The sequence below is a fragment of the Salvia splendens genome, chromosome 8, assembly GCF_004379255.2.
Source record: "Salvia splendens isolate huo1 chromosome 8, SspV2, whole genome shotgun sequence".
NCBI classification, from domain to species: Eukaryota; Viridiplantae; Streptophyta; class Magnoliopsida; order Lamiales; family Lamiaceae; genus Salvia; species Salvia splendens.
Window position 1 is genome coordinate 32,226,500 of NC_056039.1, and position 26,651 is coordinate 32,253,150.

Sequence of the window (26,651 nt, forward strand, 5' to 3'; positions counted from 1 at the left end):
AACATGTTTCTATAAATTTTTATATGCGTATACTTTGAGTGTTATTAAAGGTCATATTAATGTGTTATTACTGATATTAATATGAAATAAATTTATTAATTCGCATATATTTAACCAGATAGGAGTATTAGGCAGGCAGGGCAAGATAGATTGGTCTGATGATTAATTAGATGAGAGCTAGAGTTTCCAATCAACAACGTCATTGTCATAACTGATTCAGAATATTCTATTTTGAGGTGTAGAATTTGCCACATGTACCGCACTTATAATGGAAATAACATCGTCATTCATCAATCATCGAAGCCAACAACGAATTCATGATTCGGCGCCCGATTATGTGAAAAGAAACTCCATTTTCTCAATCTATCCAAAGTTGAAATACTACTGAATTGTCTTTGACTACAATCTCTCTCTCTCTCAAACCCAAAAGGCCTCTATATTTGCAGATTAGGAGACTAAGAGTTCGTAAGCAATGACGCTCGCCACTTTTTGTCCCTTTGTCCTTTTTTGTAGTCTTCCAGCCTATGTCTATATCTTAATTTTCCCTATTTTAGTATTGGAGCTGTCTTTTGTTTATAAGTGTGTTCCATGTGATCGATGTCTTGGAAGAAGTGAGGCTGTTGTTTGCACCGTTTCACTTCTCATGCAATTGCAAACACTCTTGGCATTGGCAAACAACTTCCTAACACTAGTGGTACGAGATTTATGTTTGAGTTCTCTTCTTGTCTCTACTAATTCTTGTTTCTTTTGGATGTTATTTTATTATTTTTTTAAAATCTTTAGCACTCAGTGTTTGATTTCTTGATATTTGGAGGGAAATTTGAAATTGGGGTGTTTCAAGTTACTCTTTTGTTTTGAGTTTTAGTTTTGGTTCCTTTTTCCTGTTTGAAATTGAATGATCAAGTGGATTAAATTTGTTGAAAATTAGAGCAATTCTTGATTTCAAGAAGTTGTTGTCCTGTGATTACTGGTATGGTTCAATTAGTACAAACTGAAGCTACATTGTGCTGTGTGTCAAACATGGATTGAGAGGTTGAAATAAAGGAGACATTGTAGGCTAGAATAAAGTTTTAGAAACTGTTGTTGATTGTATTCTGATGTATACTTTCAAAACGTTACAAATAGGCTTCCTGTTGTCTTCGTGTTTGATTCTCTGCACATTGATAAGGCAGCCCTTGTCATCTTGATTTGCAGGAGCACGTGGCACACGGTTACTGACCCGAAGCATGGGCTCAGACGATCCCTTAGAGTGGTTTTGCCGGCCGGTGAAAAATGGCATTTGGGCTCAAGAAACCGACAGCGCCTTCGGTTCTTATACGCCTTGTGCCATTGATTCTGTGGTAGGAAATTTTTCTCACCTAGTTCTTCTTGGCATGTGCCTATATAGAGTGTGGCTCATCAACTTTAACCCCAAAGTCCAACGCTACTGCTTGCGATCAAACTTCTACAACTATGCATTGGCCTTGCTGTTCAGTTGTTGCGCTGCGGAGCCTCTGTACAGACTGGTTATGGGCGTATCGATCTTCAATTTTGATAAAGAGTCGGGTCTTGCACCTTATGAGGTCTGCAGCTTCTCACCATCGATCTTTTTCTGAACACGTTAACCTGGTATTGTTTCTTTGATGAATATGCAATGTAGTTATGATCTTCGTCTAATTGCTGCCTGTTTGCTCTGCAGATGGTGCATTTGGGCATTGAGATTATCTCGTGGTGCTCTATGGTTGTAATGCTGCTTGTCGAAACCAGAACCTACGTCAAAGAGTTCAGATGGTACATCAGATTTGGACTAATGTATGTTTTAGTGGGAGATGCAGTGATCTTTAACTTCATCTTCCCACTTAGAGAATTCTATGCCAAGTAAGTTTCTAAATTTTTCCTCAAACCTTCACTTATATCTGATGTTTCCGAGCTTCACGCACGAATTATTTGTCCATCTACAGGTCGATACTGTACTTGTTCATTAGTTCAGTCTTATTCCAGGTAAAATGTCAATTAAATCTTATGTTCATTTATGTTTATCAATTAACTTTCCAAAATTTATAATTTCAATGTTTGAATAACGATCTTCTATGCAGGTATTGCTAGGGATACTTCTTCTTGCATATGTGCCAAAATTGGACTCATATCCATGCTACGTTCCACTACCCGACTCTGTGGATGACACCAAGGATGAAAAGCCTCTCGGAGAGCAAGTATGTCCCGAGAGATCTGCAAATATTTTTTCTGGTGAGTGTAAAGATTGTAAAGATACTAGCTGAAAGACACAGCTCATTTTTTTTTATTTTACTTATATGAGTTACCTTCTCACCGATATTGTTCTCTTCCGCATGTAGCGATCTACTTCAACTGGATGACTCCCCTAATGCAGCAAGGGTATAAAAGACCCATCACCGAGAAAGATGTCTGGAAGTTGGACTCTTGGGATCAGACTGAGACGTTGAGCAGAAAGTTCGTATCAAGATTTTGTTTTTCTGTTATCCATCTATGCAAGCATAGGATGAACTTTTTTTGTAACCTCAAAAAATTTCGAATTTTGCAGATTCCAAAAATCTTGGGAGGAAGAAGTTCAGAGATCAAAACCATGGCTTTTGCGTGCTTTGAATCGTTGCCTTGGTGGCAGGTATAAGACTGATTCTTGAGTGTATCTGAGTTTAATCAAGTCAATATATTCTATAGCCATCTGAAACATGGTTAGCCCGTTCGAACTAACTTTTGTTACTTAAATTTCAATGCAGGTTCTGGTATGGAGGCATCTTCAAAGTAAACACCAGTTCCATTTCCTTGCCAAATATATTCATACTAATTTATGTCTTTTCGTATCTTTAAAGACGAGCCATTTTCTGGAATCTTGCAGATTGGTAGTGATCTTTCCCAGCTTGCCGGACCTGTTATACTGAACCATCTTCTACAGGTACTACAAAAATTGCAGTCTAGATAAAGATAGCCTTTTTACAAGAACTACAATAAGCCAGCATGGGTCGGTTTTTACAACTCATTTTATGCTTCTCGCAGTCTCTTGAGAATGGCGATCCAGCTTGGGTCGGTTACATCTATGCACTGTCGATATTTTTCAGCGTGGTATGGTTCTCCTTCCTTTCCCTTCAATCAGTCAATTTGAACTTGATAATTTCTGATGTCAACTCTCTCTGTTCAGTCAATCGGAGTACTTTGTGAGGCTCGTTACTTTCAGAATGTCATGCGTGTTGGCTTCAGGCTAAGATCCACTCTGGTAATTTCTATGACTACACAGATGTTGGTATTTATCTTCAAAAAGATAAGAACTCAGACATTCTAAAAATATTGTGCTTGAACAATTTATACTGTTGCATATAGGTGGCTGCTATATTCCGCAAATCCTTAAGGCTAACACATGAAGCTCGTAAGAACTTTCCTTCCGGAAGAATTACAAACATGATTACGACGGATGCTAATGCACTTCAGGTATTCACACAGTGCTAAGATGCATTTTATTTTGGAATGGTCTTTAAATTATGTAGTACTTAAATACTCATCTTCTTTAGTATTAAAAGTTGGTTTATGTCATAAAGTATTTGCACAATTTACATGATTCTGTCTCATATCATATGGTCTTTTTTCTAATCTGATTCTTGTATCTTTCAGCAAATAACCCAACAACTCCATGGTTTGTGGTCGTCCCCGTTTCGAATTATCATGGCCATGATTCTTCTATACCAGCAGCTAGGAGTAGCATCGCTTCTTGGTTCGCTTATGTTGGTCCTGATGTTCCCAATCCAGGTAACTTAGTTTCTCGTTTACCATTGATGGAAAGTTTTCCTCCTCAACACCATGTTGCTTTCTTCTATAGTAACAATCTTGTTCACCCCAATCCTTTCTAGCTAAGCTGTTTTTAATTTTGTATTTGCTTGTGGCAAGCAGACTTTTATCGTCAGTAGGATGCGAAAGCTATCCAGGGAAGGATTGCTACGTACTGACAAGAGAGTCGGATTAATGAACGAGATTTTGGCAGCTATGGATACTGTCAAGTATGTGTAAAAACTGTAGTGTTTTATCCTCTTAAACCTCAGGTTGGTGCCAAAACCTGGTTCTAATCTAAGACCCTCTTCGTCTCAATGCACAACAGGTATTACGCATGGGAAAAGAGCTTTAAATCCAAAATTCATGTTCTGAGGGATGATGAGCTGTCATGGCTCAGGAAAGCACAGATGCTCCAAGCGGTATGATGTGTTTCGTGAAAAAGAAAATGAAAAGCAGCTAAATACACTCGTCTCAGTCGATTACCAATAATCAAGTGCATTTTTAAATGTCTGTATAATGGCTATCATGCTTAGTAGTTGTTTGTTGATATATGATTTTGGTGAATGACTTTTCTACATAAACTTGAACCAAAATTGACATTGTGTCCATGTCTTATCATGGTTTTTCAGTGGAATACTTTCATACTAAACAGCATACCAGTCCTTGTGACTGTGATTTCATTTGGAACGTTCACATTGCTCGGTGGGGATCTCACACCTTCCAGAGCTTTTACGTCTCTTGCTTTATTTGGCGTTCTGCGGTTCCCCCTAAATATGCTCCCTAATTTGATCACTCAGGTTTGTCTTTATTCGCCTTAATGGTGTAATTGGTGAATTTTCGCACGTGTCACAGTGTAGCCAAAGTCCACTGTAATATTTAACTCAATGGTGAAGTGATGTTCACTGTGCTGTATTTGCAGGTTGTGAATGCAAATGTATCTCTCCAACGTCTCGAAGAACTATTGCTTGCAGAAGAGAGAATTTTGTTGCCTAATCCACCTCTTGCACCGGAGCTGCCTGCCATCTCGATCAAGGGTGGAAACTTTTCGTGGGATTCTAAGGTCCTTGTTTCTTTTAGTGAAGAGTCTTTCTGTTACTGTAGTGTGCTTTTGTACCAATTTCCATGTTTTCACGCACAATAAATGCCATGTTTTTGATAAATAACAGGCGGAAAGACCCACATTGTCCAATGTGAATCTGGATATACCAGTTGGCAGCCTAACTGCAATCGTTGGTGGCACCGGAGAAGGAAAAACATCGCTAATATCAGCAATGCTGAGAGAGCTTCCTCCGCTTGGAGATGCAAACGTTGAAATCAGAGGGTCTGTGGCTTATGTGCCTCAGATCTCTTGGATTTTTAATGCAACGGTAAGCTTCAAAGTCCAAACCTCAAATCCTTTTCCTTTTCATGCTACTGGTTTCATTAATGTCGATAATCTTTGATCTGAATTAGGTACGTGACAATATATTATTTGGATCTGCGTTTGAACCAGCAAGATATTGGAAGGCCATAGATGTCACTTCAATGCGCCATGACCTTGAGTTGCTTCCAGTTAAGTTTCTGACCGTTGTGGTTCAAACTTCATTCTGTTGTTCTACAGCATCCGTTACAGAACTCATTGCTTTTTTTTTCTTCAGGGCCGTGATCTCACCGAGATTGGTGAAAGAGGAGTGAACATCAGTGGAGGCCAAAAGCAGAGAGTTTCAATGGCTAGGGCTGTGTATTCCGACTCAGATATTTACATCTTTGATGACCCGTTGAGCGCCCTGGATGCCAATGTTGCTCGACAGGTATCCTATATCAAATTCCATTTTCAACATTGTGTGTAACTTTCAAATGTTTTTCATGACTTGAAACTATTACTACTCCAATCCAGGTGTTCAACAATTGCATCAAGGAAGCGTTGGGAGGAAAAACAAGGGTCCTTGTCACAAATCAGTTGCATTTTCTTCCTCAGGTTGACCGCATAATCTTAGTTTCCGAAGGTATGGTGAAAGAGGAGGGCACATTCGAGGAGCTCTCTGAGAATGGTGTGCTGTTCAAGAAGCTAATGGAAAATGCAGGCAAAATGGAGGAGCATATGCATGATAATGGTGAAGAGATGGATCTTTGTGACGAATCATCTCCTTCACTTTCTTCTGATGCTAATATGAATGAGGTGCCAAAAGATGCAATCTTGACTAGAAAGATGAGAGAAGGCAGATCAGTTCTTATAAAGCAAGAGGAAAGGGAGATGGGGATTGTCAGCTGGCATGTTTTGATGAGGTGATGACTCGAAAACACCTTAGATCTTTTGCAGTACCTAATAAGCTTACCGACTTTTGTTCTTGTCACTATATCAGGTACAAAAATGCATTAGGCGGCTTGTTAGCTGTATCAGTGCTGCTCACATGCTACACACTGACTGAAACTCTTCGAGTTTCAAGTAGCACGTGGCTTAGCGTGTGGACGAAGCAGAGTACTTCGGAGAGTTATGGTGCCGGTTTCTATATCATAGTTTATGCAGTCTTGTCTTTTGGTCAGGTACAAGTCACAAACCTGGTTTCTGTTTACATGCATAGTGGTTTCTTGTACGTTTCGGAGATGTTTGTCTTTGAAGAAGAAACTAAGAGACTACATCACTAAATGCAGGTGTTAGTGACATTGACAAACTCATTTTGGCTGATTACATCAAGCCTCAAGGCGGCTAGACGCCTTCATGATTCGATGCTGAATGCTATACTCAGAGCTCCAATGGTGTTCTTCCACACAAATCCCATAGGTCGCGTGATAAACAGATTCGCCAAGGATCTTGGTGATATTGACCGCAATGTAGCTGGCCTTGTCAATGGCTTCCTAACTCAGCTATGGCAGTTGCTTTCGACTTTCGTGCTTATAGGCATTGTGAGCACCGTTTCTCTATGGGCCATCATGCCCCTGCTCATCTTGTTCTATGCAGCATATCTCTATTATCAGGTTGGTTTCTCTCTCTCCGTTACGCCCTCTCTCTCCTGAAACTCGTACTTGCTTGATATTGATCCATTGAATCAATGGCAGAGCACATCAAGGGAAGTGAAGCGTCTCGACTCAATCACAAGGTCACCCGTGTATGCACAGTTTGGGGAGGCACTGAATGGGCTGTCCTCAATCCGAGCATACAAGGCTTATGACCGGATGGCCACCATCAACGGGAATTCCATGGACAACAACATCAGATTCACCCTCGTTAACTTTAGCTCGAATCGTTGGCTGACCATAAGATTGGAGACTCTCGGAGGCATCATGATCTGGCTGACAGCAACATTTGCAGTTATGCAGAATCAGAGAGCTGAAAACCAGGTGGCATTTGCATCTACCATGGGATTGCTCCTCAGTTACTCCTTGAACATCACCAACTTGCTGAGCAATGTGCTGAGGCAAGCAAGCCGCGCAGAAAACAGCTTGAATTCAGTTGAACGCGTTGGAACATACATAGATTTGCCATCTGAGGCTCCGGATGTGATTGAGGGAAGCCGTCCCCCGCCTGGATGGCCGGCCTCAGGATTGGTCAGGTTTGAAGATGTGTCCCTCCGGTACAGGGCCGGGCTACCTCCTGTCCTCAAGGGACTGTCCTTCACCATCAATCCGCACCAGAAGGTCGGTATAGTTGGAAGAACGGGTGCTGGTAAATCAAGCATGATCAATGCATTGTTCCGGATTGTGGAGCTTGAGAGAGGGAGGATCTTGATTGACGACTGTGATGTTGCGAAATTCGGATTGACTGATCTGCGAAAAGTTCTCAGCATCATCCCACAGTCCCCTGTGCTCTTCTCAGGTGCACTTCTTCTTCTACCCTTTTGCTGACATTGTCGATCTATGGTGTCTGTTTCTCACCTTTGTATTACTTTGCAATTTGCATAGGTAATGTTCGGTTCAATCTCGACCCATTTGGTGAACACAACGACCCGGACCTCTGGGAAGCTCTAGAGAGGGCACACTTGAAGGATGTCATCAGGAGAAATCCTTTGGGTTTGGATGCTGAGGTAAAAAAAAAAGATAGGCTTCATTGTGATTGAAACTGCAAATATTGTTTTTGAAACTTCTAACTTGATTGATGTTTTTTGGGATGCCTGAAGGTTTTGGAAGGTGGCGAGAACTTCAGCGTTGGGCAGAGGCAGCTTCTGAGTCTTGCTCGAGCATTGCTTCGTAGGTCGAAGATCCTGGTGCTCGATGAAGCAACAGCTGCAGTTGATGTTACTACCGATGTGCTCATACAGAAAACCATCCGAGAAGAGTTCAAATCGTGCACGATGCTCACAATCGCTCATCGCCTCAACACCATCATCGACAGTGATCAGATCCTCGTTCTTGATGCTGGCCAGGTACGCCTCGTGTTCACATGAATTCGAGTTCTTGATCACTGCAGTTTTAGCATCACTAGGCCGATTTTCATTCACAGGTGGTCGAGTATGACACTCCTGCAAAGCTCCTTGAAAACGAAACAAGTGCCTTCTCCAAGATGGTGCAGAGCACGGGACAGGCCAATGCTGAGTACCTCCGAGGCTTGGTTGTTGCGAGGAAGGACAGAGGAGGCCGCTTTGATGGGGAGACAGCGTCGTGGATTCTATCTTCGCGTTGGAACGCTGCTGTGCAGCACGCCCTCGCTGCCAACCTCAGCTCCGCGGTGAAGGACCTGCAGGTGCTCGGTTTCGAGGAGAACAGCAACATGATCAGCAAAACCAAGCATGCAGTAGTGCTTCTGCAGGATGTATTGTTGGGGAAGCACGACGAGGAGATCGAGGAGACGCTACAACAGTTTGAGGTGTCGAGACACACATGGTGGTCGGCTTTCTACAGAGTGATTGAAGGTGTGTTGATAAGTAATGCAAACAGAAGCCATGTTTTTTGTTACATTGATTTATACCTTTTGTTTCTGCATTTAGGTCTTGCAGAGATAAGCAGGTTGGCAAGAAATGGACTACAGCAACCCAGAATTGGATTGGAAGATGTCTCAGACAATTGGGATGATCTTTAACTGTAATCAACTTAGTTACAGCTGTTCCAAAAACTCGGTCCGGGTAGATAGCTCTTTCGACGTCTTCCCAACGCATACGTGGGAAGAGGATGAGCATGAAAATGGGGACAGACACAGCACCGAAACCCGTTCATGACTGCAATTTTTAGTATTACATTGAGATGAATTTGAGTAGTAGGATGTCTCACTGCAAATCAACTGTAACATTAAATTTCACACTCAATCTGGATAAGCAAATCCATTATATTAATAAAAGCTCATGCTACATAAAGGTCTGTTAATTTTTAAGTACAATGTGAACTGCATCTTCCCGGTTGGTTCGTCCAAGATTGTTGCGTAATAATAATAATAATAATAATAATAATAATAATAATAATAATAATAATAATAATAATAATAATAATAATAATTCATAATGTTGATTGTTGCGTAACAGTTCAATTGATTTTAAATTGAAATTATTTAAATGATTAGATTAGTTTTTTTAGACAATATGATTTTATAAATTTTGTTATATGCGTTTACTTTTTGTGTGCAAGTCTTGTTAATGACCATACTAATGTGTCATTGGAGATACTCAATAAAATGGAGTATTTGTAATCTGATACTTCTTCGGTTTTGCATATGAAACTTAATTTTCTTTAATGGAACGCGAGTCTCATTCAATGAAATTTTGAGTGAAATATACTTCCTCAAGAGTTGCGCTTTCTATTTTTAAAAATTGAGTAAACTACGTAAATAGACATGATCTTTCACTTTTACACATAAATGGTACATGATTTTTATTTTATATCTTTTTTTATACCTATTAATCACATTTTTGGTACCTAATGCAAATTTCACCCCAAAATGCCCTCTATACAAATACATTTTCCCATTTGTGTCATTAAGGATATTTTGGGCATATACAAAATAAGTACCAAAAGTGATATTATAATATCTTCTCTCATTCTCTTAACACTTTATACTATTATAATTAATCAATACTCCATCCGTCTCATGTTACTTGCACTGTTGCTTTTCGGCTCGTCACAAACTCCTTACACTATTTATAGTTTAAGTTAGAATTAATGCATTTAATTAATATGTTAGTTTAAGTTAAGAGCTCCTTTATTAAGTGTTGTCTCATTAAACTTAAAATTCTAATTTTATTACACTAAAAAATCAATCCCAAATTTATGGCCTAAAATAAAAAGTGCGAGTAACATGAGACGGATGGAGTATTAATATTATTATTATGATGTTAGAAATTAATAATTTGTTTATTTTTTTAATATCATTCAAATATACTTAACTAAAATTATAGTCATAATTATATTTAATTATTATTGTTACAATACTAAAAACTAGTATTAATTAATAAGTAATTATAGTAATTATTTAAATATTGAATAATATAATATTATATAATAATAACTATTACTGGTATTATTATTATTATTATTATTTTATATTAAATTAATAAATAATCCACATAGTCTTAATAAAAAAATTAAATTGTGAATTGTGTTCATAATGATATAAACAATTGAATATTTTTAGTTAGGTGTTTCAACCCTAAAATAAGTATAAAATAATTTAATTAAAAATATATAATTAGTTTAAATAGTTTAAATAATTAATTTAATTAGGTGTTTTGTGCTTGTTTTATATTGTAAATGCAATTAGATGTATATATAAATACTAAAAGGAAAGAAGAAAAAGAAGAGAAAAGAAAAAAGAGGAAACATAAATTAAGGAGAAAAAAAGAAAGAAGAAGGGAAAATAAAATACTAAAAAAAGAAGAAAATGAAGAAAAAAGAAAGAAGAAGAACTAAAGAAGAAGAAAAGAAATAAGAAATGAAGAACAAAAGAAATCACATGTTTAGTACTATTAAATTGAAATTTCCAAAAATATCCTCCATAACAAAAAAATCACATATTTGGTACCTAGGGTTATTTTTGTCACTGGGTACCAAAAACGATATAAAATAGAGACCATGTACCATTTATGTGCGAAACTGAAAGATCAGGTACCATTTATATAGTTCACTCTTAAAAGTTTCTTCCTTTTTTATGAGATAGAATCTATTAACACACTTTTTCTTTCCATTTCTTTCTTATTTTGCTACTTTTATCAAAAATCGTATTAATTTTATTTTAATGAAACAGAATAAATATTAATAAAATATGACACATTATTGCTATTGGTTCGAATTATTTTGTTCTGTGGTGCTGATTCAGACTATTCTATTTGGGAGAGTAGAAATAACAAAAGTAGCCTTGTTTTTTACTGGGATAACTGTCTTAAAAGTCACCAGCATGCCGTCGCTGCCAGCCTCAGCTCCGCGGTGAAGGACCTGCAGGTGCTCGGGTTCGAGGAGAGCAACAACGTGATCAGCAAAACCAAGGATGAAGTAGTGCTTCTGCAGGATGTTTTGTTGGGGAAACATGACGAGGAGATTGAGCAGACGCTAGAACAGTTTGAGGTGTCGAGATACACATGGTGGTCAGCTTTCTACAGAGTGATTGAAGGTGTGTTGAAACCTTCTTAAGTAAATGCAAACAGAAGCCAAGTTTTTGTTAAATTGACTTGGTTTAATTTTTTCTTTTTCTTTCCGCATTTTAGGTCTTGCAGAGATGAGCAAGTTGGCAAGAAATGGACTGCAGCAACCTAGAATTGGATTGGAAGATGCTTCAGACAATTGGGATGATCTTTAACTGTAATCAACTAACTCAGTTACAGCTGTTCTACAAATTCAGCCTGAACAGATAGCTCGTTTTCAACGTCCTTCCAACCCGTTCGTGGGAAGAGGAGCTGGAAGGGAGCTTCAAGAACACGAAAATGGGGACAGGGGAGAAGCAGAGGTGATGATACAGCACCGAAACCCGTTCAATACTGCAATTTTTATTATTGAGATATATTTGAATAGTAAGATGTCTCTTATGATATAAAAACTCACTGCTAATCAACTGTAACATTAAATTTCAAACTGAATCTGGATAAGCAAATCCAGTATATATTAAAAGCTCATGTTACAGAAAGGGGGAAAATCGGGTTTATGGGGCACTTTACACTAAAGATTACGTAAATGTACCCATTTTGTTATCTATTCCAAAAATGGGAAAAACGCCAACCACATTGGCGTTTCTATTAGTAAAAACGCCAACCTCATTGGCGTTTCTATTAGTAAAAACGCCAACCTCATTGGCGTTTATCTTCGCGTCGTATTGGAGGTGTATTTTCGCCAAATACAGCGGCGGAAAAAAACGCCAATGAAGTTGGCGTGTTTTAAGCTAAAACGCCAATGTAGTTGGCGTGTTTAATTAATAAAACGCCAATGCAGTAGGCGTATTTACTAATAAAAACGCCACTGAGGTTGGCGTGTTATTCTTAAAAACGCCAATTTGAGCGGCGTGTTTCTGTTGAACCATATCCTTATCAGATCTCCCCCAACATCGCGACCCTAAACACTTTCCCTCCCCAAAACGCGAAAACCCTTCCCAAACGCATAAAAACCTTTCGCTCGGGTCGACCCGGTGGTGGATTTAAGCGTGGATATTTTGAATTTGGCTAATTCTTTCAACCATTAGTCCTTCTAATCGGTTAGTCTATCGAATTTTAGACTCATTCTTCTAAACATTAGTCTTCCAATATTTGATTGATTGTTGTGATAATATATATTGTAGTGTAATTAATATAATAGTTTGACCAATTATTATGGGTACACTAATATTTTGATGGATTATTATGATAGTATATATTTTAATGGAAATATTTTGACCAATTGTTATGCTATTATATGTTATAGTATATTTTATGGATTGTTATGATAATACATATTGTAGTGTATTTAATAGAATTATTTTGTCAATTTTTTGGCTGACTCTACATAATGATGAATGTAAAAATAATACATATTTATTTGTGTTTTACATTATTGCAGATAGTATGACGTGGTGTGTCAATTTATATTGGGGTGGAAAGATAATTCCCGGAGCAGTTATTTCGTATGATCCTCCTTTTGCTAAAGGATTCATTATGTTGGATGAAACAATTTCGTACGATGACCTTGTGGAAAAAATTTGTGAAAGGATGGGGATAAACATATATGAAAACAATATTCAAATAATATGGAAACGTACTATATGCTTTGGATCCGGAGTCACGTTTATAGGTGTTCAACTAGAAGAAGTATGCATGCAACTAATGTTTAGTGAGAGTATGGTTATTGGAGGTGTAATTGAATTATATGTTGAGTATTCGGCAATTACTCAACATCATAGTCATCATGTCATAAGTTATGATGCTGGTACGTCAACGAGAGCCCAAGAACCATATTTTGCTGCAACACAAGATTTTGATGTTGGTACGTCTACGAGAGCCGAAGAACCATATTTAGCTGCAACACAAGATTTTGAAGCTGGAGGCGTGCATTTAGGGGATCGTGACAATTGTGATGTGGTGGAGGACATAATAGGTCCTGATAAAGCCGACTTTCTTGATCCACAATCACCTTATAATTCTGAAGATTCCGACACGGTTAGTACAGACTCAGATGGTGATCCGTCGGATGATGAACAATTTGTTGCTTCAAGACCATCCATTCCACTTGGAGAAACAGCAGTTGGAGAAACATCAGTTGGTGGAAGGGCAGTTGGAGGAAGAGTAGTTCCACAGTTCCCACAGCCTGGAATCAACTACTTTCGCACCTTACTAGGTCCATATGATAGTTTTGATCCCAAAAACTTTGAGCGTGATGATCCCAGTGTGCATTATTGGAGTGAAAAGGATCCTACCAATGTCGGTTTGCATACTAAATTTAGAACGAAGTTGGAATTGAAGGCAGCTGTGACTCATTGGCATTTGGAAAAAATCCGACAATATACAGTTGTTGAAAGTAAAGGAAAGAGATGGCATGCAGTTTGTAAGTGGCCACAGGGAAATCCGAAAGATACGTCCTTACCTAAATGTTTGTGGGAGTGCCGAGCAACACTGAGGAAGCATGATGAACACTGGCAAATTAGAGTGTTCAGCACTGCTCATACTTGCATGGGGGATCGTAACTATAATGGCCACGCTAATCTTTCGTCGGGTATGATAGCGTTGAGTGTTCGCCATCAGATAGAAAACGATCCTTGCTACAAGGTAAAAGCAATTGTGGCGGATATTGAAAATAGATTTCATGTCAAAGTTAGTTACAAGAAAGCATGGTATGCTCGGAGGACAGCGATTGAGCTTGTATACGGTGGATGGGAGTGGTCGTTCAAAGTTTTACCAACTTATTTGAATGAAGTGCAAAGACAAAATCCTGGCACAATTGTGGAATGGATGCACGATGACATATTAAGCAATGGTATGAACAAGGTATTCAAGTACGTATTCTGGGCTTTTGGACCAGCTGTGGAGGCTTTTCAACTATGCAAACCAGTTTTAACGGTTGATGGAACTCATCTACGTGGACGATGTCGAGGTAAAATTCTTATTGCCGTTGGATTTGATGCTAATAAGAAATGTTTGCCTGTTGCATATGCCATTGTTGATGAGGAAACCAAAGAAAGTTGGAATTGGTTTATGGAACGCATTAGACTTCATGTAGCAAAGCATGAAATATGTGTCATATCTGATAGGCATGTGGGAATCATAGATGCAATGAATTCTCCCATATGGAAAGAAGAACCCAATGTGGGTCATCACAGATTTTGCTTGGTACATGTTAGAAAGAATGTTTTGCAGAATCACAAAGGTATCATGGTCAAAAGACTTGTTTGGAAAATTGGTATTGCTACCAAGAAGCGCAAGTTTAAGATCAGACGTCGTTTACTTCGAAACGTCAACAACGAGGCTTTGCAGTACCTTGATGCCGTGGAGTTAGAAAAATGGAATCTGGCGTATGACAAACACAAAAGATGGGGTGAGGTTTCCACTAATATGGTGGAATCTTACAACAATGTGTTGAGAGGCGCAAGACAACTCCCAATTAAAGCTTGCATTGATATGATATTCTGGAGGACAATAGAATGGTTCAATGACCGGTCAATTGCATCAACACAGTGTGCCACACCACTTACCCCGTGGGCGCATGAAAAGGTGTGCAAAAATGATGCAAAAGGTCAATTGCATAATGTGAGAGCACCCAACACAATTGCAGGGCATTATGTGGTTCGAACAAAGCGTCGAATTGGTGGAAAGGGCGCTAATAAGTGGAAGGTAAAGTACTTGGACTCGCACTGCAAATGTCAAAAGTGGCAGATGTGGAGACTTCCATGTTCACATGCAGCGGCAGTTGCGCGTTTTAGAAACGACAACATGCTGTCGCTTGTTGATCCCGTATACCGCACAAGTGTTTGGGTACACCAATATTCTACGGTGTTCAATCCACCCAGACACCAAGATTATTGGGCCGTGCCTGAATGGACTTTGCAATGTTCACGAGCTCAGTTAATGCCTAAAAGTCGCGGTCGATACCGTACTACTAGGATTCCTAATCAGATGGATGTCCGTGAAGCTGACCAGCCACGAGCCCGACGCCGATGTAAACATTGCCGTCAACCAGGTCACGACAGGCGCAACTGCCCGAATGCTCATTCAAGGATGGATACTCAGTTGGTAGATGATGCCGCTGACGATTTTATGCATCCACCTCCACCAAGGATGGATACTCAGTTGATAGATGATGCCGCTGACGATTCTTTGCCTCCACCTCCACCAAGATATGCAGTTCGAGGTCGTCATTCTGTCAGTCACACTGATGATGTCGATCACGATTTTATGCCTCCACCTCCACCAAGATCTGCAGTTCGAGGTCGTCACTCTGTCAGCCACACTGGTGGTACAGGCGAACACATCGGTCTCAGTGATGTCCCACATTCTCCACCTCGGTCTTCTGTGCGAGACGAATATTTTGGGGTTGATTTAGAGAATGTCGTTGTGCGAGAGACTCCTCCGTCTAGACTCTCAACCGCCAGAATCGGGAAGGGGATCCGTAGCTTTTTTACGCGGAAAAGGCGAGACAATTGAACGTATGCATTGTGTAATATTGGATTTCTGTATTTAGCAAGATTTGGACTAATGTATAGGGTAATATTTGTATGTACTTATATATTGAATAATGATGAAATGATTAAAAACTCTTAACTGCGGTAGCGTTTTTTTATAGGACACGCCGATGTGAGTGGCGTGTTTAAAGAGACGCCTACTTAATTGGCGTCTTTTCACTTTAAAACGCCAACGTGAATGGCGTGTTATTGCTGAAACACGCCAACGGGACTGGCGTGTTTGTTCAGAATGTCCGCTTTCGGCGTAGAAAAAACGAGCAAAGAAAAAACTAACTTAAACACGCCAATGGCGTTGGCGTTTTTAAATAACACGCCAACGGGAATGGCGTCTTATTAAAAACGCCAACGGGAATGGCGTGTTTGTTCAGAATGTCCGCATTCGTTGTAGAAAAAACGGGCAAAATATAAACTAACTTAAAAACGCCAATAGCATTGGCGTTTTTCAATAACACGCCAACGGGAATGGCGTCTTATTAAAAACGCCAACGGGAATGGCGTGTTTGTTCAGAATGTCCGCATTCGTTGTAGAAAAAACAGGCAAAATATAAACTAACTTAAAAACGCCAATAGCATTGGCGTTTTTCACAAAGACTTACATTCACAAAAACGCCAATATCTCTTTATTTGCCTGTTTTCATTTTCATTTCTACTAGGAAATAATAATTCAGACATCCAAAGACTTAATCATAAAGACTTAAAATCAATGAGTTCAAATCAAATGAAAAAACATCAATATCAAATTACAGTAATATCAAGAGTTCAAATTAGTTCAATCGTCACGACGTTTCCGCATAAACAGACGCCGTATCCCCTTCCCAATAGTAGATGTAGATCTAGGGATCCTTGAGGGAGGAGTATCTTGAACAACAGCGTTCTCAAGATCCTCCTGCACAGACGACCGCGGTGGAGAAGCGGGGACATCACTGAGGCCAATATCTTCTCCGGTACCACCGGTATGGCTAATAGAATGACGGCCTCGAAGTGCAGAGCTCGGTGGAGGTGGGTCCTCAAAATCGTCATCGGAGTCGTGTACGAACTGAGATGACGACTCTCCGCGGACGGTTTTCTGCTTGGTTCGTCGTTTTGCCTTTTGCCTTATGGGTACGTTCACGTCCATTGCAGAGCGCTGCGAAGGAGGGTAGTCCATCAGCTGAGGCTCCCCGGATATCTGCAGTCCTTCTTCAACCATCCTCGAAATGGTTTCCATATCCGGACAGAAATGTCCTGTCGCAGCTCGGCCACTTAGAAAGTGACGTATGTTGTGAAGCGTCTCCACCTACAATTTTTCAAAGTTAAGTACATATCATAATATGAATTTGAATAAGTAATCAGGGTTTAGTTAAGTATAAATAATGTACCGTAAAGTTATGAGAAGATGCGGTTTCGTGGAATCCCTCTTCAGCATGCACGCCGGGTTTGGTTAAATACACCACAGTGATCTGGCGAAACCAATTCATATATTCTTCCGTTGCAACAGGCTCAGTACTGTCCTCCAGATCAGTCCATATCGTAAAGTGTCTGTTGTCCCACTCCTGTATATAATTGGCGTGCCATTGAACCCAATTCCGACCAGCTTTTCCACGGCGATCCTGTTTCAAAAAATCAGAACCGTGGAACCGGGGGAGATCCGGGATATACGGTTGGACAATCCCGAATTGGTGCAACACTCGGTGTGGCAGGTGTGGCTCAGCCAGATTCCAACAAATAAGCGTTGTGATCGACATCCATATAGGACGACCGGCATCACAACTTTCCGGCAACTCCCGGTGGAGATAAGGCCTCCAAATAAACTACATGTGATACAAATTTTTCAAAATAATTTCCATAAAAACAAAAAACAAAAAACCAAAAACATTTTATAAATATATGAAGTACCTGATTAGGATGCATCATGGAGAACTGATCTCGGAAATTTTCAACACAATGTCCGGGTGCTTTTACATATGACGCCGGGCCATTCCATCTAAAAAATTTAAATTATGAGCGAAGAACACGAAAATTGATGAACATTAAGTTTAAAAACGCAATTAATGAACAACTTACGCGCTTGCACATGGTAGATAGTCTGTATGCACGGGATCTAGCATCCTCGGTCTAATATTTGGGATTCTCTCCCAAGCCCAAAGTTGTAATAGAGTTAAGGCTCCCCCTACATCCGTCCTCTTACCAACGGCCGCTTCACACAAATTGTGGTACAAGCAAGCAAGAGTCGCCCCACCCCAGCTATATGTAGAACACCGTTCTATATCCATGAAAAAGTGTAGGTAGAAGAACGGAATTTTATTTCCGGTGGCGTTGGGGATCATCAGACCACCAAGTAATAGCAGACAATAGATACGAGCCCGCTGAGCATATATGTAGTGTTCGTGGTCATTAGACAGCTCAATCCTCAATTGGCGCGATAAGCTCGTCTGCTTAAAAGCCATTTCCTTCAACTCGGATGCTTCCGGTATGAATCCTAGAAAATCCATACACCTGTCCGTCCAATATCCCGCGTCCGTCGGGGGGATGTAAGTTGTCAGAGCCTCTCCATCAACTTTCAGGCCCCATAAGACCTCCACGTCTTCCAGTGTCACAGTCGCTTCACCGACTGGAAAGTGAAACGTGTGAGTCTCTGGCCTCCAACGTTCAATCAGAGCTGTGATAAGATGGTGGTCAATTTCTTTTGGTTTACCACACCTTAACATACCCCCAAACCCCATCTGGTCCACTATTGCCAAGACATGTTGCTGGATGGGAACATCCCAAATTTTTCCTTCAAATCGTCGGCAGCGTACATCTTCGGATGGAACTCCTGCCCATATGTTGTTAGAGACGTGTTGTCTCTGAAAATATAATACAGATGGATCCGCAGGACCACATGCAAGCCGACGACGAGAGGTTGAAGATGATGCCATAATTTACCTACATAATTCAAATTCAACAATAACCAACCATAACATTTAACCCAATTTCATAAACCAAATTCAACAATAACCAACCATAAACCATTTCAATAATTAGATACAATTTAATCCAATATCACAAAATTGAACACCAACATCAAATAAGCAAGTTACACAACATTGCACATTCAAAATCATAAACCAATTCACCTACACAAAATTAACAATTTCAATTAACAATTCGCCCAACCTACCAATTTCAATTTTGCCTAACCTAACATTTTCAATTTGTCCAATTTCAATTTGACAAACCTAACAATATAAACAAATTTAACAATCTAAACTAATCAACCAAAACCCACATAAATCAAAACAATTTGCCCAATTTTTTAGCTATAAAAACCCTAGGGTTTAGGCTTATAATCAAATTTATACACAAATTAACTTAAACCCAACACAATCCAACATAATAATCAACAATAATATCATTCAACCAATCCAAAATGCATAATATTTCTACTCAATTCACAACCCATTACAAACCCTAGCTATCCACCAATTACTATAATTATGTAAAAGGTAAGCATACTAACCGAATAAAATAGATGAATTTGGGGGAGAATAGCACCGATTGATGAATGTAGGCCGAAATCACGGAGAGAAGGCGCGCAGCTGGAGAAATCGCGAAGGCTGTGTGTTGTGAGGTTTTCGCGATTTGGGGGAGGAACGCCTGGTATATCAGTCTGATTAAACACGCCACTCAGAATGGCGTTTTTCATGATTAAGTAAATACGCCACTCCGGTTGGCGTCTTTTACAAAACGTCAATATGTTCGGCGTTTCAACAAAGAAAACACGCCAATTACAAATGCGTTTTTTTATTTATACACGCCAACCAAGTTGGCGTGTTTAATCGTAATTACAATCCGAGAGCATACACCCAAAATACGGCACAAGTATAAAACGCCATCATCGTTGGCGTATTTACCTTAAAACACGCCAATGACGTTGGCGTATTTACTAATAAAAACGCCAATGTGGTTGGCGTTTTTCCCATTTGTGGAATAGATAACAAAATGGGTACATTTACGTAATATTTAGTGTAAACTCCCCCATAAACCTGATTTTCCCACAGAAAGGTCTGCCAATTCCTAAGTACAATGTGAACTGCATCTTCCTAAGTTAAAAGTTCAGAAGCTGTAGTCTGCATGTCTTCGGACTCTGACATTGTTGTGTAGCTGAGGATCGCCTCGAAGCTGTGGCAGTAAGCGCTCGAATACACGACCAGTGCTTGAAACAACTTGGGCAGGCTTGTCTGTAGGTTTTTCAGGATCATTGTTCTGGTTCTTTTAACAGAATTCGAGTGCTTAACTTTCTCGTCTTCAGATAAGCTCCTCAGAGCTTGGACCTTAGCTCGCCTAGCTATTAACGGATGCTTGGAATCTTCGACGGAGACACTTCCTTCAAACTTTATCTCCATTTCTGCAAGAAAAGCGAGTTCCCTCTCCAATTTCCTCACAAGCTTCTCAGATCTCTTGCGCAAGTCGCATTCGTGTTGCTGCTGCAAGATGATGGAGTGAACAGCAGACTGTAAACACTTGATCGCATCGGACACCATCTGCAAGAAAGAAAGGAAAATATTGTGACAAATTATATACTCCATAACACATACATCCACATTTTATTTCACTTAATTCTCCAAGAATTATACCTTATCAGGCAATTTATCAAGTGCTTGCTGCCATTGGTCCAAAAGGGCGTGCAGCGTTGGTGATTCGCTGTGATGGGTATTAGCACCTTCAATATAGTTAGTGAGCTCAATCCACTTGAAGAGCGTTCTCACATACTCACGCTGGTACTTCACGAGCTTGCAGAAGCTGTGGTGCCATAACTTTACTTCTGTCTGCAGCTGACCTGCAGCCTGCCGCTGGGATTCAGTAGTCGGCTCCACAGTTTGCTGATCCATGAGCTGATTCAGCTTCTGAGATATATGGCTCTGGACTTGATGAGAGTTGTACATCGTTTTCCACATGTGCATCAGCCTGAGATACACGAGATCACATCAGTTTATAAGCAAGAATCATAGAAAGCGTTACATGTCATGATCATAGTCAATTGGGGTCCTACCCTGAAGCCAGCGTGATCAGCTGAGGGTGCAATTCCTTGTTCACGAGCGTTAGTATTGTCGAAGAAGACCTACTAATCGATTCTTGGAGAGATGAGATGTGAGATTGCAGACTTTCAAACGCGGAGCGTGTCTTCTCGGCCTTGGTCCAGTCGTGCTCTTCGTCTTGTTTCTGTAGTAGTAAAGATTTCCTCCCATACTCCACCTTAGAAATCTCTTCCTCCTAGGAAAATAGGAAACATCACAAGAAACATAAATGAAATTTCACTACATATTTCTTCTGTCAATCAGTTTATCCAACATATTACTTAGGGAGATTACCTTAACATCCTTGTACAGTTTCTGTTCCTCTGAATAAAGTTTCTCGAGTGTAACACAGTGAGCTCCGGGCTTGCAGGGCTCACTGGATCCAAACATATTTCCCGTTTCTCTAGTGGATTGAAGTGATTTAGACGACCACGACCAATTCAAGGCACTGAAAACCTTTGCAGAATTGCTTCTCTTCCCTGCACAGTCGATGCACAGACACGAAATCAGATGGTGCATAAGACATACAACATCTACTTATCTACTTAACTAAATAAGGATTAAAACAATTACTCTTGTCCTCGTTGGCACTCTGGTAAAGGAAGGTGCCTCCTTCATTGATATCTATGAAAACAGCGATATCCTTCACCACAGCGGATGCTTTCAGGAAATACTCGTCCAAGTCTTTGACAACACTCGGCAAGATCTTCTTGCCCCTCCAAACCACCATTGCCATATCAGCTGTATCCTTCGTGTGCCAGCTCATCATAGACGAGCTATCATCAACAAACTCGGTATCCTGTTGCTCCAGAGGAGGTGGCATATCATCATCGTCATCATCATCATCATCATCATCATCATCATCAATAGTAAAAACACCCTCTTCCTCGTCTTCTTCTATGAACTCAGTATTCGTATCCTTCCAATCCTCATCCTCCTCGCCCTGCTCCATCGTCTCACTTCTCTTCTCACAATGCACCGGGGCAGAGCCAAAAACATCCCAATATTCCCAAGACGAGCTAGGAACTGGTGGGGGTGGCATATGGCCACTCTCCTCACCGACTTCAATGATTTCCTCCACAGCAGACTGAGTCTCCCCCGATTTACCCTCTGACTTCCTTAGATCAGGGCTAAAAGTGGGGGGAGGCGGAGGTGATGGTGGCAACGGGAGAGGAGGGGACGGAGGGAATCCAGCAGCAGAACTCATTTCCTCGAATTCCAAGGACTCGGGCTCAGTAAACTGCCTAAGTGTCACTCCACTATTCCTCAATGACCTCAAATAAGCTATCTGAGCATCAGAAAACTCTTTCCTACACCTCAGGAGCTGTTTCATCAGCCTCTTCCTCTCCTTACACATTCTCACCCTCTCTGGTTTATCAATTCTTGATGCAACACAGCCCATTCCCCCCAAATCTTGTTACAATAACGATTTTCGCACAAATCTACCCCTTTAGGCCTTTAACATACACTATAATAGCAAAGCTCAATCAGTATTAGTCAAAGATGGTGAAAGTGAAACAATCAAAAACCATAGACCTCCAAACCTCCATGGAAGCAAAATACAAAGAATACAACCAAAGCTCAAATCAAAGAATTGCAACTACACAACCAAACAAGTTGTACACATAACATATATATATATGCTCACAAAAATGCTTGAAAATGCTATTAAATTCAACTCTTTCCATTACTTGTTTCCCACAGAATTAAGACAACATGGAATATGACAAAATAGGATAGTACATTGCTACCAACTCAAAAATTCTGCTGAGATCACAAAAAGACATCTATCTACACTACAATCTAGAAAAATGAGTGAAAAATCCTCAGATTGCAGACTAATAATTCAGAACAGAGATTACATTTCATGAGCTAAAAATTGTAACTTGCAATGCGGTGTGGTAGAGTTTAAATAAATACAAGAAGGGCAGTCAAAAAAGAAGTGCAGTTCACCTTCTTTTTGGAATATTAAACCTCAAAAAATCCAAATGTTTGTTGTCAAAGATCAAACATTTTCGCCATATGGACCACTAAAGTTATCCAGATAGTAATTCTTTTTCTTATAATATGTTTACTTTCAAGAAAACAAAGAAAAAAATGCTTCTGACACAGAACCGTCAGAGGCAACAATGTCACTACAAATGAACAAATAATATACTACCAAGATAGAAAAATGGGAGATAAATGAAGTCTAGCATATGTGTAGTGAGTTTTTGATACAGAGAGAGGAGCTCGAGACCCAAGAAGACAAGGCATCCAAAGCAATATCAAGAAGACGACAACACTTTATCCTATTTTTCTTTTTAGGATTAAAAAAACTGTCTTTTTCGTTTGTCGAATGATATTTGTAGTAGTAAATTTATTTTTTTGGATATAATCAAATTTTATAGTGTCATACAGATGGATTTTGTCGTTGAATTTTGTTAATTATGTTGTAGAATTACGTAACTCGAAAAATTACAGAGAAACAATAGATAATTGAAAAAAGAGTTTGGCGAATATCCTTTTCCACAATTTCGAGTAATACTAAAACATTCGTGAGAGTTTTCGTATGGATTTTCGACTATTCTTATTTCAATTTTCAAATATGTTATTACTCCATATGATCTTATGGTGATCCCGTATTTTATAGGTTAAATTGATTACAAAAAAAAATCATCATGAAGTTTGGTACAACTCGAATTCGTCCTGCATTTTTATAAATTATGCGAGGAAACAATTACCAAAAGTTTTGGTCTAATTATATAATTGATATGACAACTAAAATTATTTGTGAACATTATCGATGACGAGTTAAACGATAATGTTATTTATAAAAATATAATGTCGTTTAATTGGAAAACATCTCAGCAATATGTTATTGATTTATTCATCACATCACAAATCTTTATCACTTTTCAGGCTAATTTTTAAAATTAAAATTTGAACAAATTTCAAGATTTTTTTATTCAATTAGCCTCATTGGTTTAATATTTTTCATAGTTAATATGAATACTATCTTATTTATTCTCCATGTGAACTATCATTGTAACGTTGAAATAATTACATGAAGGATAAAAGAACAAGCATTTACAAAAAATTATATTGATGTCTTATCAATTATCATCATATACTTTTGGATAATGCACAACAAAAAAAACATGCAAAAAACAGTCAACCACCATCATATTTATTGCAGCAATATCTACCCATCCATTGCCAACTGCGCTACGCCCCTGCGGGCCCGCCATCATATTTATTAGAGACCAGCTTAGTGGTGAAGGAAAAAACACCTGTAGTATTAATTGGCGACTTTGAATTCCATCTTTGAAAATATTTAGTATTGCAAGTTTTTTTTTATAGAAGCCCTATTTTACCAATCAAAAGCGTCTTTTGTTTATCACTAAATACCCCTAAAACGTGTGTCACCCAACACAAAAAACCATAGCTTTTGCCTGCCAAACCAGTTGTATATTGTGATGATCTAAAACTTTATTGCCATTCTTAGCTTTTATTAACCTTTTTGGTATAAGAAAAAAGGAGAGATCATAGAAAACAAAAAAGATTATGAAAAGCGTCGTTATGAGTGTGTATGATGTGTCAAAAGTTCAATTTGTCAAAATACAAGGTGGGAGAATTTTCGACGATACTTCATAAGTTTATTTTTGCGAATGACAATAAAGTTTGTGAATCATGGAAGAAAATCAAACTTTATTTAAGATGCATTCAGATAATAATTTACTAGTACTACTTATTCAGATAATGTTGTGTCACATGTGCTATAGTATAACCAATGTTACAAATAAAAAATTATAAGTTTATTGTGATGCAAATAGGGTAGGGTATAGTGAATAAGGTGGCCAGTGCTGAAGGACCGAAGGGCTAAGTAGGGCAATAGTCGTTGATGATAATGGATGATCGGCGGAGAATAAAAGTGAACTCCAATCCCGAAAAATTGGGGCGAAGCTATCGTACAACGTCCAACTCCAAAGTTCGAATTTTTTTAAAATTTTCCGCCCGGGAAATGGGTTTGTGGACCCCAAATATTATTTTGGTCAAAATTAATCGACAATGTTGGAACTGCATGGCCCATTGGGTCATTAAATGCAATTTCAATAAATGTTCGGGCTACTGAGATCATGAATAATACGGCCCATGGTTGATGAATTGGGCCCCATTATGATAAAGAGGCCTCAAGCATAATTTCGTTGCAGCAAGATCTGCCCCTCCGTTGCCAACTGCGCTACGCCCCCGCGGGCGTCAAGCATAATTTCGTACTACTATGTTTTGTGTATTCTGAAAAATAGAGTAACTATCGAAATTTGGTTGCCCATTCGAAATTTTATAAGTACTATTATGTATCGTCTGAAAAAAATGAATTCTATTTTTTTTATCATTTTATTTAAATGTTGTAGTCTATACTTACACTAGTAACACCACAAAACTTTATTCCATCATTTTTATTCATCATATTCACCACTAAATGAGTCCTACTAAGATTAGGGTGTTGCAACATTTATCCAAAACCTGTGTTCAAAATTAGAATCCGGGCCGGCCCGGTCTAATAATTCTGTGGCCCAAGGTGGCGTTGATAGATCTATTGGAAATCCTGACTAAGTAGACCAATAAAATTTTCAGAGAGAGGATTTATCAAAAATGGTATACTCCTTTGAAGAGAAAAGTATATTATTGTCAATCGTGATCAGTACTCCATGTAAAATATAATTATCCAAATTAATTAATGTTTAATTGCCATCGCCATTATGTGGGATAATTACATGTTTCATACAAAATGTTTTACCTCCGTTTCAATTTAATACAAAAAGTATTAAGTTTACATATTTTAATATTTCATACAAAAAGTTTACTTACTGTTCCAAAATAATACATTCCGTTAAGTCACTATTAACACCGTTACTTCAAATTACATCATACATACAAAAAGTTTCATCAATGTTTCAAATTTGTACAAAAAGTTTAAATTAAAACTTTTCATTAATTATTTCAAACACAGTTATTTTTATTACTCACAAAAATGAAATACACATAGAAAAAAAATCACAACTCTTCACCATCAAATTAGCGAATTGCATTTTATTGTCGAAGATTTCTCATGTAACAATGGAGAATACATGCAACTAAAAAGATATTGAATCTTTTTTGTAAAAATAAAATATCGACGTATTGACTGTTTGAAGCTCAAATTAGCTATTTTGTAAATATGAAATATGGACTTATTTTATACTGTGTTCTATAAAGAATACAATAAAAAAAAGAGTATATTGCTGGAAGAATTGATTTTTTAGAGTGATTAATTGTATTAAATCTCTAATTATTCTTTTATTATGATGATAAGTTGGACAAATTATAAACTAACTAACGGTGTTTAAAATATTTAACGGAATGTATTAATTTAAAACACTAATGTAACTTTTGTATAAAATATGTAAATTTAATACTTTTCGTACTAAATTGAAACAAAGGTAAAACATCTTGTATGAAACATGTAATTATCCCCCGTTATGTTTAAGTTTTGACCTATAGTATAATAGTACTTACATATGGTTGATTTCAAAATTTTAGCCAATGGCTATTTTAAGGAAATATCCAAAAGATTAATCGAGTCATTTGTTGACTTCACAGCCAGCTTGGAGTAACAACTTGGGTTCTTAACAATTTAATTATTTTAATAATATAATTTAATGATGCATAACGTTGCATGTACGTAGCAATTAATATGCATATTTAACTATGTTGAATTTGTAATATGCTGCATATGCATTGACATTTGACAGATATGTAAGTGTAACCATACAAATAAACAAATT

At 38.6% G+C, this 26,651-nt stretch overlaps 2 protein-coding genes across 3 annotated transcripts; one reads left to right on the top strand and one right to left on the bottom strand.

Annotated features, from left to right (window-relative positions):
- The first annotated feature begins 314 nt into the window (after positions 1–314).
- On the top strand, positions 315–9,058 carry LOC121743775 (ABC transporter C family member 12-like). Its single transcript, XM_042137143.1, has 28 exons — positions 315–694; positions 1,195–1,562; positions 1,679–1,857; positions 1,941–1,980; positions 2,076–2,226; positions 2,334–2,448; positions 2,540–2,620; positions 2,736–2,760; positions 2,855–2,911; positions 3,013–3,078; positions 3,155–3,229; positions 3,334–3,441; positions 3,622–3,756; positions 3,898–4,004; positions 4,103–4,196; positions 4,407–4,574; positions 4,697–4,837; positions 4,944–5,144; positions 5,230–5,328; positions 5,415–5,567; positions 5,654–6,042; positions 6,120–6,300; positions 6,409–6,732; positions 6,814–7,570; positions 7,657–7,778; positions 7,872–8,117; positions 8,195–8,603; positions 8,679–9,058. Exons 2-28 carry the CDS (start codon positions 1,227–1,229, stop codon positions 8,768–8,770), a joined length of 4,851 nt encoding a protein of 1,616 aa, XP_041993077.1. The 5' UTR covers positions 315–694; positions 1,195–1,226; the 3' UTR covers positions 8,771–9,058.
- A 10,730-nt stretch (positions 9,059–19,788) lies between these two features.
- Positions 19,789–23,142, bottom strand: LOC121743900 (protein ALTERED PHOSPHATE STARVATION RESPONSE 1-like). Of its 2 annotated transcripts, XM_042137286.1 has the most exons (6): positions 22,798–23,142; positions 21,418–22,312; positions 21,139–21,323; positions 20,820–21,040; positions 20,404–20,734; positions 19,789–20,310 (listed from the first exon to the last, which is right to left on the bottom strand). In XM_042137286.1, exons 2-6 carry the CDS (start codon positions 22,244–22,246, stop codon positions 19,870–19,872), a joined length of 2,007 nt encoding a protein of 668 aa, XP_041993220.1. In that variant the 5' UTR covers positions 22,247–22,312; positions 22,798–23,142; the 3' UTR covers positions 19,789–19,869. The 2 variants fall into 2 exon arrangements, with proteins under 2 accessions (XP_041993220.1, XP_041993219.1); XM_042137285.1 differs by having other exon boundaries at positions 21,418–23,142.
- Between the last annotated feature and the right edge of the window lie 3,509 nt (positions 23,143–26,651).